The 15,730-nt window shown below is 38.5% G+C and overlaps 2 protein-coding genes across 2 annotated transcripts in view; one reads left to right on the forward strand and one right to left on the reverse strand.

Annotated features, from left to right (window-relative positions):
- LOC144662398 (beta-galactosidase-1-like protein 2) overlaps positions 1–15,730 on the reverse strand; it is a 53,933-nt gene that overhangs the window by 5,943 nt on the left and 32,260 nt on the right. The window lies entirely within an intron of this gene.
- On the forward strand, positions 14–15,545 carry LOC144662015 (cilia- and flagella-associated protein 91-like). The gene is made up of 18 exons (XM_078522746.1): positions 14–186; positions 725–801; positions 5,162–5,319; positions 5,905–6,051; positions 7,066–7,247; positions 7,383–7,449; positions 7,659–7,769; positions 7,919–8,014; positions 8,931–8,992; positions 9,616–10,052; positions 10,308–10,379; positions 11,303–11,449; positions 11,941–12,033; positions 12,931–13,059; positions 13,926–14,009; positions 14,150–14,214; positions 14,599–14,690; positions 14,825–15,545. The coding sequence occupies exons 1-18, from the start codon at positions 120–122 to the stop codon at positions 15,271–15,273; spliced, it is 2,535 nt and encodes an 844-aa protein (XP_078378872.1). The 5' UTR covers positions 14–119; the 3' UTR covers positions 15,274–15,545.

The raw sequence follows: 15,730 nt of genomic DNA on the forward strand, positions 1-15,730 counted from the left end.
GTAAACCATCTGGTTGCCATGACAACAAGATACAGTCACTTTCGCGCCGGCCATTTTGTTTTGACAGAATGTGAAAATTTCCCACAGCAAAATTCGCAAATTTATTCAGTGATCTCACCATGTCTTCCACTCAAACAGTTACGCATGGAAAACTTCAAAACTCTAGGACTCATGACTACCTTTATGGTGAGTATTTTACGCTATAATTTCAAGAAAGTGGCGTCCGTTCTCTTCATAGTTTACATAAGCATTACTGTCCTTCTACTCTGTGCATGCTGTTCTATTTTGGCTAAGATTAAATCTCGTCTGAAATGTGACATTATACTGCAATCTTATTTTTTTTAATGTGTAATAAGGTCGTTATTTCTTCTTTTTGCCGAAATATTCGACTTTCAATTTAACAATCTTGTAACATTTTTGTTTTGTAATATTTACTAATTTAAGTTTTTCATATTTTCTGTTTTACATGCAAAAATGGTGGTTTATTTTTACGAGTTGGAGATGTCAGATAATTTGGCTAATTTTTAGAGTAGCAGATAACAACAACGACTACTTTAGACTACGTTATGAAATGACAGAATGAAGGTTACAACGCAAATCCTAGTAACAGAACTACCCTGTATGATTGTGATTGTTGAGTATAGATGAAAGAAATATTGCAACATCACACCTCCCCCTATATCCATAATAACTTAAGTAATTATTAATCTTATTTTCATTTTAGATCCACTGTACACATTATCAAGTGATAGGGACCATGCAAGATCAACATTCAAGGCCCACACAGGAACTGATAGAATTGTAAGTATATTAAACAAATAAGCCAATATGATAGTCTAGTAGTACACTGTAGACTTTCAAATAGAATTCCTTAATGTTACTTACATTGTAGTGAAAATGACCTCTGGACTCCTCATTCTTGTTATCTATCTTTATAACCCACCGATTCATTTTCGCACAGGCTCATTGGACAGAATGCATCACCTGGTACAAAATCAGACAACAGGTATCAGACGATAAACCCCGTCTGATTTGATATCTGCCGCCCAATATTATACACAAGAACAAACAAACAATCAAAGTCACCTCTTCAAGTCTAACTTTTTAATCAAATCACAGTGTTAAAACAATACGTAAATCAATCAACTTGCATTAATTTCAATGGCAGTTGTGCCATGGTTATCACTGTAGGTATTTTCCTATTTACAGTACCGCTCAAATGTAAGTTACCACCTCTCGTCTCGTTTCTCGCGAGACGAGTCTCGTTTCTCGCGAGAAACGAGACGCGTCTCGCGAGAAACGAGACGCTTCTCTCGAGAATCACTGAAGCGTTTAGTATGGAATATATTACTCGCAAGAGGCCGTGTTGTAAATGTATCAATGATTTCTGTCTGCAATTGCGTTGGCAATGGAGAGCTCAATTGACCCGATCAAGCGCAAGGATAAATTTATTGATATTCAGCATTGACTTTGCGTGGGCTCGCCGACGAGTATTTTTTCTCAACAAGTTTTCGTTCATGTAACTACAAATTTGTATGATGTATATGAGTGTAAATAGCGAAGGTCTTACTTCTTACTCCTTGAACAACATGCGAAATTTCGTATACTCGCAAGGGTTCTTTCTCTAAAGATTTATAACAAACAAGTGTAAATAACAAACGTGTAAATATTATCTTTTGAAAGAATGTCGCCGGCCGCCGCCGCGCCGTTAAAACGCATTCAATCCAAATTGTAATAAACCTTCCAAGATTTTCTATTCAATCGATTAACGTTAGAAATGCCAGCTTCCAGGTCAGCAACGCAAACGCAGTTGAGCGGTTTGGCTGCCGGAGTTGCCGCTTGATTTGCTTGCTTTGATTTCAGTTGACGGCGCCACAGCCATTTGCTTATTTATTTAGTTAATAAGCACTTTGGTAGCTGGGTTTCGCTGGAAAAAGCAGTTATGAATTCGACTTTACATGTAAATGGTTCGGGAAAGCAAATTGACAGTCAACTAAAGCGAGACTAAATGGTTTTGAAGCAGTGCAAAATCGAGATACAAATGTAAACGAAAGCGGCCTTTGACCGTTGATTAGTTTGTCGTTTTGGTTGAGTGATTTTGGATTTACCCCAAAAACATTGTAAAGCGAAATTCAGATAGACCATATAGCAAGCGAAACACAGTTAACAGTTAAAGAAACAGAGAAAAGGATTATTTAATTCTTTGTGAAACTGCGAAGATTTTTAAAACTTTGATGTACGCGAAAAAAACAGTCACGGCGGCGCGGATGTAACACAAAGAAAGGACGCATTGTTTTGATCTTTCAACACGCTATTTTTATTGCTACAGTATATTTGCATATAAATACATGTCACATGTTAAAATTACATTGCCCAAGCCTACCGGCAGTTTCATTCTTTCGCAACAACATGAATAAACGTAAACTTAAGCTAACTTTAAAAGCTTCACATGTAATTATTTTGGCCTATTCAGATTCAACAAACTGAAATACTTCTTTACAATGTAATTATGATAATATAACAAAACATTCTCGAACATTCCATTCGAGCACGCTTAAATCCCCAGTTCGCCCTGAAGTGCTTGGAAGACAACGAGCAGTTTGATGATGTTATCTTCACTGATGAATGTTCAGTGCACATGGAAAACCATGCGAAGATCTGCTTCCGCCGAAAGTGGGAGCCACCGAAACTGAAAGGACGAGCAAAGCATCCCTATAAAGTCCACATCTGGGCTGGTATCTCCAAACGAGGAGCTACCAGAGTTCTTATGTTCACCGGGAACATGAACGCTGTATTTTTCGTCAACGAAATATTGGAGAAGACTCTCATTCCATTCATCCAGTCTCGCTTCCCTGATGGTCATCGATTCCAGCAAGACAATGACCCCAAACATACCAGCAATCTTGCCAAGGACTACATGACCCGCAACGAAATCAACTGGTGGCCAACCCCGGCAGAGAGCCCCGATCTGAACCCAATCGAGCTAATCTGGCATGAACTGAAGCACTTTCTTCGCACCATCGTAAAACCCACCAACAAGGACGAGCTGATCGGCGGGATAACGCGGTTTTGGCAAGAAAGAATGACGGCTGAGAAGTGCAGGAAGTACATCAATCACTTGCAAAAGGTCGTACCAGTGGTCGTTGAGCGAGAAGGCCGCGCGTCTGGCCACTAAAATGAAAACAACTCTTCACATCTGTGAAAGTCAAAAACGGCTCCTTTAGGAGCCACCACATCTATGAAAGTCATGACCAACATTGTGATATTTTCTTTACTTTATTGTTCAATAAAGTTTTTTCTATTTATCCGCGGGAAAACCTGAAAATACGTTCCTTCCAATCGAAGTTAAACAAAATACAAAGAACAACTTAACATGTTACATACGAAGTGTTTAATTCTGTATGTGATTCAAAAAACTCAGAAAAAGTTTTGCGTGGAACTGCAGTCTCATTAAGATCTCAAGAGAATAGTAAAGCACGCGAACAATTAAACTGTTGACTATGCTCTCAAGTCAAATTAGTGCTTCCTAGCAACGCTTGTGTCAAAATAAACATTGTAAGTTTCATGAGCGAGACGTCCTTAGATGCACCCAGACAAAACTTTTTGCTGTAACTATGATTTTAGCGGTGATAAATGAATCATTTCTTGTTTAGCACGCAAAAAAGCCAGTTTATAGAACTGTAAAACATTTTGAGACGAGTGTGCCGCCGACGATAAACAAAGTGCAAGCACTGCCGATCGGCGAAGTATTAGAACACCTTCAGTATAAACAATATTGTTTTTGTTTTGCTCAAGGTCTTAAAATAGGAGTCCGTTAAGTTAAGATTACATCTTTATTCGGCAAAGAAGCCTAAAGTCGAAAAATTTCTTTTGCCGAGTATATTTCTGTATAGAAACCCTGATTTCAAGACGAATGAGCCGCCGACGCTAACAAAGTGCGACCCCAAAGTGCGTGCAATGCCGATCGGCGAAGTGTCGGAACCCCTTGTAAACTACCTGTTTTTCTCGATTTAGTTTCGTTTGAACATATCAAAACAATTAGGAGATAGTTTTGTTGAGATATTCCTTTTATTAGGCATTCGAATCTGTGTTTCTTGAAGCGCGATCCTATCCTATCCTATTGTTTGTCGTTCGTAGCAACGAGTTCATGCATATTTTGTGTAAAAGTAAATATTGCAAGTTTTATGAACGATAAGTTTTTTCGTGTACCCAGACAAAACGTTTTGCTGTAAACAAATAATTTCTTGTTTAACACACGAATGAGTCATTTCATAGATCTTTAAAACATTTCAAGACGTGCGTGCCGCCAACGATTCAGACAAATGTTAAGCGCTCGGAGCGAGCGCCGCCGATCGATTGATCGGCGAAAACAAATATTCAGTTTCGCTTGGAAATACGTTTTTGGTTGCACCCAGTCAAGACGTTTTGCTGTAATTACATGTATCCATGTATAGATACATTTAGGTTAAAGAAAAATACTTTCTAGTTAAGTATACGACGAAGTTATAGCCATGAAGAAGTAAAAACTATAAACATGTAAAGACAAGCGTGCCGCCACCGATTCACGCGCGAAATTTTATCCTGCTTTATCCACACAAAAAAGTAGTGTCGGTGAAGTCTCACTTGACAGTTAAACAAATGCAACAGAAGGCGAAACTTTGGTACTTGCAGTGCACTCGCGAGAAACGAGACTCGTCTCGCGAGAAACGAGACTCGTCTCGAGAGAAACGAGACGCGTCTCGAGAGACGCGTCTCGTTTCTCGCGAGACGGTGGTAACTTACATTTGAGCGGTACTGTACGGCTGATAAAGCACCTTGTAGAAATTAATTGGAGGGTTATAGAATAAATAAACCCCATTCTGGCTTGCTGGTATATTGGAGGATAATGTCCTTCGCTGAAAGATTGTCCTCAAAATTTCACAGTTGCCCTCAAAGCTTCACTTCTTGGCCAAATGTTCAATTTTCGGCAATCTTTCAGCCTTGGGCATTACCCTCCAATATACCAGCCACCTGAAGGGGTTTATTTACTAAATTATCAAGTTACATGTATGTACATGTACCTAAAGGAAGTCCAAGCTTCAAAACTAATCTCTTTCTCACTCTGGCTATAGTGAATGCCATCAAATTCAGAATATTATACTTTCAACTTTTTTTACTTCAGAAACGGGTTCCACACTTCCAGACAATGTTTAGTGACTTGCGCCACTATCCTAGATATGGTATTCACTTAGAGGCAACAGATCCAGTGCCTAAGTTTATTCCTCGACAGTGGAGAGGATACGCTGAACAAGACAGACAGGCTCTCATCAGATACACCACGTAAGATAAAAATTAATCCAGGGACAAGAATATTGTTGTACTTTGTCAAATAATTTAAACAAATGTAAAAGCTGTGAGATTGAACTCCACACTTGTCTTGTTCAAACAATGGATAACACTGTGATTTAAAGATGGTTACTCATAGTTTATCCATCATTTGAGTGACAAGGTCCTGGCCCACAGCCAGCCAGCTCCATATTTCTTTATACAAAAGATTTTTAATAAAACAGCTACACATACACATACAAAATAGTAATAGCATATGCAAGATGTATATTCTGTGAATGGTATCAAAAACTCGTCTTCAACAAACATTTTTAAAAGCAAACTGAAAACTTGACTTTTTAAACAAGCATTTTTAAGTAAAGTTCTTAATTTTTTTTTTTTTTTTTTAAATAATATGTTTTTTTTTAAAATTTTAATATAGTAGGTTAGTTAGTAAGTTAGTTAGCTAGTTTTTTACATATAAATTTTTATATCTATTTTTTGTAAAGTGCTACTGAACCTATGGAAAATTGCACCATAGTTTTATTATTATTGTTATTAATTTGTATATTTTTAACTGTATTTTTTCTTCTCTGTTAGGTTTAACTATGATCCAACTGTCCAAGTTCCTGGCAAACAGTATGACAAAGTCCATGTTTCAGGACAAGACAGATATAAATTCTTTCGCAGGCCAATCATTCCATTTTTACAGCAAGTTCCTCCAGATGTCCTCCTACAGTCATCCAAGTAAGAAAACTGAATTTTTGCATGAGATGACTCAGTGTACCTACAGCCAACGGAAGATATTTTTTTATAGCCCTTCGCAATAACATACTCTAGCATTTTATTATACCACTAAGATAGTTAGAGGGCAAATCACTTAAATTGACCAATCAGATTGCTCCATTGCTGGTTCATTATTTTCTAAGTATTTGGACTGGTACTGTCCTGAATGATCCTGTGCCAGTCCAATATGTAGAGACTTGACTTACAAGAAAAACCCTTTCCTACTTTTTATTGGTTTTAAAACAACATTAGGGAATTCTTTTCCAACCGGAACACCTGGTGGCTCCTGCTCTGTCAAAATCTGCTTCTTTTTATCCTTTCTGCTTATCTATAAAAATCTTTTTTCAGTTGACCATGTAATAAATCGCTTATTAACCAAGTTTGCTGGGGACTGTACTTGGAGAATATCAGCCCCGTGTCTTTTCTGTATGGACCTGCCTTCACTCTTTAAGTACTGATATTCTCCCTGTTTGACCCTTGTGCTATAAAGATGTATTTACCACTATTCTGGGGGAGAAAGGAAGCCACAATCCATGCGGCCCACACTGCTGGAGCTTATCCCGGTTTGTAGCATTTATAAAAGTGGCTAGGAATATTTCTACTCCCCCCTGAATTCGATTCTAGTCCATCGCAGGGTTCCCCCCCCCCCAGCATTATGTCACCGGTACCCATTTATACACCTGGGTGAAGAGGGGCACTATGAGAGTAAAGTGTCTTGCCCAAGAACACAACACAAGTGACCCCGACCAGGGCTTGAACTCGGACCGCTTGATCCGGAGTCCGGCGCACTAACCATTAGGCCACCGCTCCTCCCTATTTTGGGGGCAGTGCTTTTCAAAATATTATAGTAAGTCTAACCATGTGATTACAATACCTGATGACCAACAGTTGTCATCTAAAATGCCACAGTATACAATCATTATAACATATCATAATGCATGTTTAGTTTCTAAATAAGTTGTCCATGTATGTTAGATTGGACCCATTAGCTGCTCCTGAAATGGAAGCTGACAGGCCTCCCACTCCAGCAACACGCACAGTAGAGATACAAACTGACTACAGGGACAGCGAGACACAAACAGACCCATATACTCCAGAATATGTGGTGCGACCAGGCTCACAACCTGAGCTGCTGACACTAGCGACTCTTTCTTATGGTAAAGCATCATTGATATTATAAATGAATAAATAAATCATTCCAGGCACAGTAGTTTATTGTCAGTCTTTATATTGTTGAAGACTCAGTTATGGTTTTCTTACAACTTAGGGAGTTTCTGTTTTGGTTTTCATAGGTCATGGTCTTCCAGCAGGATTAGCTGAAGTTGAGATGATTGAGAGAGCTAGAGCTAAACGAGCTTGGTAAGAATGTTTCACTTTTAAAGAAAATGTTAGTGGATGGGTTCTGTAGAGATGACTTTATTTTTTAGAGTGTAGACAACCTTGAAGGTACACATAAATCTGAAGTGGAACAAAAAAAATCCCTCGTATGGTCCTACATTTTTGCTGTGTACATGTTAAGTTCTAAGATGCATGTAGCAAGACATAACAGCTTTAGGTTATTACTGTAGGGAGGCTACACTGCCAGCTTTGAATGATACAGAGAATCTTGAAAAGAGAAAGAGGATGATGGATGAGCAAGAGAGAAGAGAGTGGTCATTCAGAGAAGAAGAAATTGAAAAGTAAGCAGAAGATACAGTATAGATTTGATGTAGCAGAAGATTATAACAAGCTTAGAATAACAAAATTATGAGAGATGTTAACCTGTAAAAGCCAGGACACTGAAAAAATGATTACTGTAAAATTAATTTTTGCTTGAATTTTCTTTAAGATTACAGGAGGCAAGACTTGAGGTTTTGAAGAGAATTCTTGAACAAAGAGAGGAAGATCATGCTGAACTCAACACCAAGAGACTGGACAGATTATGGTCAGTTTGTGTCTTACGCTACATGTAAATAAAGATTGTCCATTAAAGGAGCTATGTTAAGCAATTTTAAGCAATTATGGCACTGACCAACTGGTCATAAAATTAACTGAAATGTCACAATAACGGCTTAAAACTGTAGAAGAACTCAAAAGAAACACAGAAGGGCCAAAAAGGGGCATGGATGGGCAAAATTCTAGACAATTAAAACGGATTGCGCTGGGGTAAAGTTGAAAAATGTTGGCCCAACGTTTTTCATGTTTATCTTAATTTGTATGAAAGTGTCATTTACAAGGCTTGAAAATCATCCTTGTTTGTTATGTGGCCGTGATTTTGCCAATAAAAGAGTTTTGCTCAGCCAATTTTGAAATTTAGAGCTCTTAATTAACAAAAATAAACAGAATTACCTAAAATTCTGTGGCGTAGCCCCTTTAAGTGATTTATCGTGGGATTTAAGTGCAATTTTCTCTTTTATTTGTATTTCCAATTGATTGTTGTAGTAGCAGCAAGTGACTTTATTTTGTAAGATACCATAAAATTCTGGTTATAAGCCCCCCCCCCCCCCCCCCCCGGTTATAGGCCCATCTACCTGGAAACAAAAAAAAATACATCCGGTTATGCCCCCCGTATATAAGCCCCCCCCCTCTGCTGGATGACAGTACTGAACAGGGCTTAATGTTGCTTCATTGTGCATTTTTAACCTAAAAGCGTATTTCGATCAATACTCCCCTGGCTCGTTTCTAAACGTTTCTAATTATTCTGCTTATAAGCCCTCCCGGGTATAAGCCCCTCCACTTGTAAGTCCACACAAAACCCCTTACAAAGTTGTATAAGCCCAGGGCTTTTAACCGGAATTTTACGGTATATCATTCTAAACTTGAAGATGAAAGAACTTTATTTTTGTGCTGTCTTTGCACAGGTCAAACAAGCAACAAGAAAAAGAAAAGAGGTTTGAGAGAATTCAAACTGAGCATATCAAAAGTAAGTAGCTGTTCTGGGTGGAATTTACTCTAGCATCTACAGTGAAAGTGATCGAGGTACACTGGTTCAGAAACCTTTATTCATTGTATCGAGATTGAGGTAATATATCAAACACAATCTGAGACAGTGTTTCATCTGGATATCCAAACACCGAGAAGAGAGTTGAAAATACAACGTGCAGTTAAGTATTTTTAATGAAATTTGAGGTGTTTGGATAGCCAGTGAAACACTGTCTCGAGTGTTTGATATATCTTCTCAAACAACACAAAAACTACATAGTAAACGGAGAAATAAAATCGTAAAAATCTATGGTATTACAACCCTCCAAGTTTATTTTTTTCTTTAGTGGCCTTTTGGCCCCCAATTTTCATTTTTGTTTTGTGTAAATTTTTTTACCAAATTTTTTTTTTTTTTTTTTTTTTTTTTCTTTTTTTTTCCCGCGGGCTTTTTTTTTTTTTTCCTCTATTTTTCCCGTTTTTTTGGGGGGGATTAAGATCAGGTACCTTATTAATACCTCCTTCACGGTTATGATTTTCTTTGTTTTAACTTGTTGAACTATTTAATGAGTTTGAGAACTGAATTTCAAGTCTTTGCATGACAATGATTGTTTCCATAATTTACAGCTGTAAGAAAATTGAAGGAAAAACGACGCACAGTGGAAGGCAAACTGGAGCGCAGGGAAATAGTGAAAGACTACTCTAACTATAACTCCCAGACATATGCTCCCATGTCCCGAGTGGGTGTGTTCCTTGACCGCGGCTCTGAACAATACAATGTGAAGAGTTACCACCTCAACACCTACCAGGGCCTGCTAGAGCTGGAGGCGTCTCTACCAGACTTTGTGACACAGCCCAGGATTCAAGCTCCAAAGCCAAAGTCAAGTGGGAAGGGAGGTTTTGTGAAGAGGAAGCAGCGACGTCAGAGAGAGTTGGAGGAAGTGGCAAATGCGATTGAGTTAGCTAAGAGGCCTCCAGAGCCTGAGAAGCCACTGAAGTTTTTGGTGAAAGTGGAGAAGCCAATACCACGCCCTCCAACCCCATCTGTGGAGGTACCATCACAGGTAAAGAAAGCATTTCTTTCTGTAACTTGTTTTAACCCTCCGTGTTTTTTTTTTGTATGCACATACACTTTACTGGTCTTCTTGACGAAAAAGGCACACAAAAAATAATTACCCTTTACGAACCTTATTACAGTATGTGTACAGCGCGTTTTAACATAATTTTGCATATGTGAAATGTGCAATATAAATGCACTATCATTACACTGATTTAGAGTGTCGTTTGATCTTACAAGGTTTCCTTCTCTTGTTTTTCAGTTTGAAGAGGAAGAAGAGCTGGCCTTAATTTTCTTACAGAAAGTTATCCGTGGCCGTGCTATACAAAATATGGTGAGTTTTTATGCGAGTAGTGCTTCACATTAGTTGTGGTTGTATCTCAAAAAGTTAAGAAATTAGAGAGATTACGCATGGCGTTTTACGGCAAACGGCAAAGGCGAGCTTGCCTTTCATTTTGTTACCTTTTTATGGAATTCTAAAATTAATCCCTTATAAAAATAGGGGGGAAATCCCACATTTACGACAAACACAAAACTACTCATTTCCGCGTACAAACGCCAAACGGCAGACGGCAGAAGTTGAATTTTTGCCGTTTGCAGGAAAAATAAAGATCATGCTTAATCTCTCTGTTACTACTTTTATGACTACTTGGCCGGGTCGTCATGCAACGCTAATCCGCAAACTGCATACCGTATTTTCTCAACTAAACGCCCGCGGCGTTTATTTCAAACTTGGTCTGGTGGACCCGGCGTTTATTTGAAGCCAGCGTTTAATCGGGGCCCAGCGTTTATTAACAAAGTGAAACTTTCTCTTATTTTCAAGTTGATTTGATATTACCCATCTTCCGATACCTAGGGCCAGTTTGTCAAAGCGGAACAATTTTTCCCTTTTTCCCGCCCGGACAATGCTGTCCCTGGGTCTCCGAAGATGATTATTACCGAGGGTTACAGTGCTGCATACGGCACGTTGCAATCAAGATTTGTGACAAACAGAACCGAAACACTATATGAACAACATGGGAACAAGTAAATGTTGCGGATATAAAGTTTTAAGTCCATAAACGGCAACGCCTGGACCTCGAATAAACGCCGGGACCTCGATCAAACGCCCCCGGCGTTTATTTAAAAATTAGCAGTTTTGAACCGGTGTTTAAACAGGGTCCGGCGTTTAATCGAGAAAATACGGTATATAGATTACTTTAGTTTATTTACTATATTTTTTGAGAAATAACTTTTTTTTGTTTTTGTTTTTTCTAGATGTTTGAAGGAAAGGAAAAGCGCTTGGAGCTGATTCAGGAGCTGCGTAGCACGCATGCGCTTCAAGAAGCTGGACAGCTGGAAAAGAGAAATGAACGACAGGCCGTGCTGAGCTTGCAGAGACAAAGAAGACTGGATACTAACAAGGTACAAGGCAAACCTACAAATGAAACTTTGATAGAGATATCGGGTTTCTTTTCACAAACCAAATACCCGTGTAACGAACTCACAGAATATAACGAACCTTCTGATAATACAGCGGAACGTTGTGAAACGAACCCCTTTACAACGAATCTCCCTTTCCAACGAATCTCCTAATATAACGACCCCCTCCCCCTCGCACACACACACACACACATAACGACCTTTTCGATATAACGAACTCTCCATATAACAAATCTCCTATATAATGAACCTTCCGATATAAGAAGCTTCATCGATATTACGAATTCAGATAAAAACAAGCAGAATTTTGCGTCCAAAACGTGTACTTTTTACAATCCAATAAAACCATTCTTTCTACCCGTAACAAGCCTTTCATCTTTGATAAATTTCTCCTACTTTCCTCCTACGCTTAAACGGACATCATTTTCTAAATGAGGCCACTCTAAACTTTTACGACCTGTTCCGTTTAACAGGAATCTTTTGTGGAGGAAGCGCTTGCTCAGATGGAGGGCTCTACTCTTGCCGACATGTTTGACTTTTTGAGTAAAGAGCTCATCAGACTTCAGGTTAGAGACACGTTCCTACAGGTTTTCTGCACGGAACGTAACTTACGCGAATGCTTACCGTATTTTAATGCGGTGTAAAGAATTCCTTCCTTATATCTTATCAATGTCATTCAAATCGCTAAGACACTTAAACGAGGGCTGAAAATTCAAATTATTATAATTGTTTGGCGGGAGAATTGGTGTGGAAAGTTGTTTTGTTATTCAAAAGCATCTCGTCCAGTGTTGTTCTTGTCGATGTTATGTTGGTGCAACTTCTCCCGTTGCGGCTTAAGCTTAAAATGCAAATTCTCCTTTCTGGTTATAATACATTTTTTTGTACGTTAGTTCAGAGAATTTTGTGTTACATAAAGACAGTATCCACTAGTTGAGGATTTCTTTATGCTCACAGTCTATCTTTACAGTGTATTGATTGATAGTGTAAATCACATTCTGATCAATTTTTTATAACAGTAGCGTTCCTTGAGGGTTTTATGTGGGTGTTGGCATAATAGGTAGTAAAACTTACTGAAGACATTTTTATTGGCAAAACAAAGGAAACAGCAGGCTGGAGCATATGGCAATTATTTTGACTAACATCAAACTGGAATTTACTTCTGACCGTGGTGTATTTTCTTAAACACTGTTTTCTCCATATTACTTTTAAGTAATATTGATCAACAAGCGAAAGTTTGTGGTAACTTTTCCAATTATCACTCCATAAAACACATGTATCGTCATAATTTAGCAGTTTGTGGTCAAAGTGGCTCAACGAATCACAACAAAGCGATCAGACCGCTAAACACCAAGCTCTTGGGTTTTCTTACATTCTTATCCTTTTCAAAAAAGCACGCCTGTCTTAGTTTATATTTAACCGCAGAACTAAAAACTGAGTGTTATTGTTTTATTAATGTATTTTAGGAGGAGAGACGAATCCATGCTTTTGCCATGTTGGCGGAACGTCAGCGAAGAATTCGTGAAGCAGAGGAAAGCGGAAGGCGACAGCTTGAGGAAAGGAGAAGGAGAGAGGAGGACGAGATTTTCAAACAGGTGCGTTATACATGACTATACAATCACTTGGTATTATGAAAACAAGGTTTCTTCAGAACACTATTTCAACAATTTGTTACAACTTCTTTTCCTTTAAACGACTGTGTTTTACGTTGTTTTTTGCTGACATGTTTATTTCAAACTCGCGCGCTTGTGTTGCTTGCTTGTGTTGTAAAACACTAATGCGTCGTAGAAAATTTTGAATTAATTTTTATTTAAAAAAAAAACGACTCGTAAAACTTAAACGTCGCTACAAAAAACAGGAAGCTGAGAATTAAGTACCTGCAGATGTTCAAATTTTTTATTATCCTTGTCGTTTAAAGGATTTTTTTAACACTTTAAATATCTATAAAACACCGTTGTTTAGCCTTGAATCTAAAAGAAGCTCTCTTGTATCGCAATTTTGCACTTTTTTCCATTGTCCCTTTGCTTTCATTGAAAAAATGGTTTTAATTATTTAGAAGCTTTAGTTTTATTTCAACAACAAACAAGTTTAAACTCGCGTTGAGAAGCAATAAAAAATAGAAAAAGTAAAATACTTCTTTTGATGTCACCGTTCACAGCTGAAAGATGTAAATTACAGACTGGTAGGATTTATTGCTTCCTGAAAAACGTTTTGAAATTAAAGTTGTAGTCATTTTAGTATTTTGCCTTCAACATAGTATAATAAACATTTTTTCCTTAGAAAATCTTGCCCTATTGGAGACTTTGGAAAGACAGAAAAATGAAAACGAAGTACTTGGAAGTTGAAGAGTAGAACTGTACGGATTGTTCAAATAAATTTCAACAAAATTTCAAATTTATCGTATCTTATTGTCACGCGTCACGCCATATATTTACACTGTGATTGGTTGAATTGTGTTCAGGTTGTCAAGGTTCACCAATCAACTGTTGACACGTACCTTGAAGATATAATCATGGGAGCCATCGAGAGGACAGCCGAGGAACAGGTAACTCCACAATTCAATAGTACTTATCTTTGCATTTTCATTGGCCTCCTCCACCCCAGATCGTCACGCAATCTTAGCGAAGAAAGATTACTTGCCTAGCCAAAATACGTTTTTATCGTTTACTTTTTCCTTCTAATCAGGCCCGTAAAGAAATCCAAGAGCAAGCAGAAAAGATCAACCAAATCGCCTACGACATGGAGAAAACGTAAGTGATGCAGATTAATTGTTACACTGTAAATGAGAGTAAAGAAAAATATTTGGAACCTTTGCATTTTGTGAAACTCCAACAATCTTATGGACAGTCAAAAAAGACACGAGAGAGAAAAAAGGCCTTCGCTCTTGCTTCGATGTTGGAAAATTTTCTCCTCGCTTCCGAATTTCACGAGAGCTGATAATGATGGACTCTGTACATAAATCGTATTTTACGCTGAACAACAACAACAACAAGTCATTTCTTTCGACTGAATGTTAGCTGGTGCTTTCCAAAATGGTTAGCCGTTCGAGGCTTTGATCCACTTTGTTTAAGACTGTTAGAAAGAGAATTGTGATAATATTTTTTTTGAAAAACCTTTTTTTTCTTTTTCTGTAGGCGAACCAGACTACAATCTGAAGAAATTGTTGCCGAGCTGGTGACATCGTTCCTGTTACCTGAGGTGCAGAAGATTACCATGAGAGAGAACGGTAAGGGCGGACATTTTCCTCTTTAGAAAGTCATCATCCAAAATCCCTAGTCAAAACGAAGATGAATTTGTCTCGGCTTATTAGAATTTTTGAAAAGATACCCAACCTAAAATGTTATTATTTTTGTTTCGCAGTGAAGCGAAGCCAACGGAAACATCTTTTAGCAGCCCATAGGATCATCCACGGTGAAGGGGAATCTATAATGACACAACACCCAAAACCAGAACCTGCGAAGCAAGACAAACTGCCCGACAAACAACCGGACGAACCTCAAGAATCCGAAAGACCACCCTCGGAACAAAGAGCCTCATCCCGACCGCCCTCGGGACAAAACCCGTCGTCCCGACCAGCCTCGGTTAAATCTTCCTCTTCAAGGCCTGCGTCCGGAAAGTCACAGAAATCGGAAGTTGGTAGCCCTAAACAGCAATCAAGAACAGCTAGCCCGAAGTCCGCACAGTCCTCGAGAGCTGGGTCGGCAAAGACGCGTTCCTCTCGGACAAGTTCGGCTAAGTCTCGGCCAGATTCGTCATCGTCTCGGCCCTCGGCGGAGCCATCAAATGCCGGTGCCGATGAGGCTTCGTAACGCGTCTGCAGAGTTTACTTTGGAATTATTTAGTTTGAATTGTATAGGCTTAGTTGCACCAGTAATGAAGTGCGTTTATATTTTTGGTCTGAATTAAAGGTATACTTTTGATCTGTCGTGTTGATTAACCTCTTACGCGGCAAATCTAACTTCTAAAGCTTTGTGATAATACGAGAAGTCTGAACATATTCCTCCTTTGATAGGACACCAATCTTCTCTAGAATATACAGTGTATTATATATATGATGTGTAAATAAACTCACTATATTCATCTCAATCGTTTCTTGACCTCTTTTTAATCTGATTTCTTATTGTTAGAGCCTTTGCAAATGACCACCAGGCTGTTATATGTTATTGGGTTGAGGGTCTTGTTAATTTCTGTTCAGTTCTTGAGCCTGGTAATGATGTCTAGGAGCGGCAGGCAAGTGATCAGCTACCTCGTTCCAGCTTATGTCTA

Source organism: Oculina patagonica, chromosome 8, assembly GCF_052425735.1.
Source record: "Oculina patagonica isolate OP01 chromosome 8, crgOcupat, whole genome shotgun sequence".
NCBI classification, from domain to species: Eukaryota; Metazoa; Cnidaria; class Anthozoa; order Scleractinia; family Oculinidae; genus Oculina; species Oculina patagonica.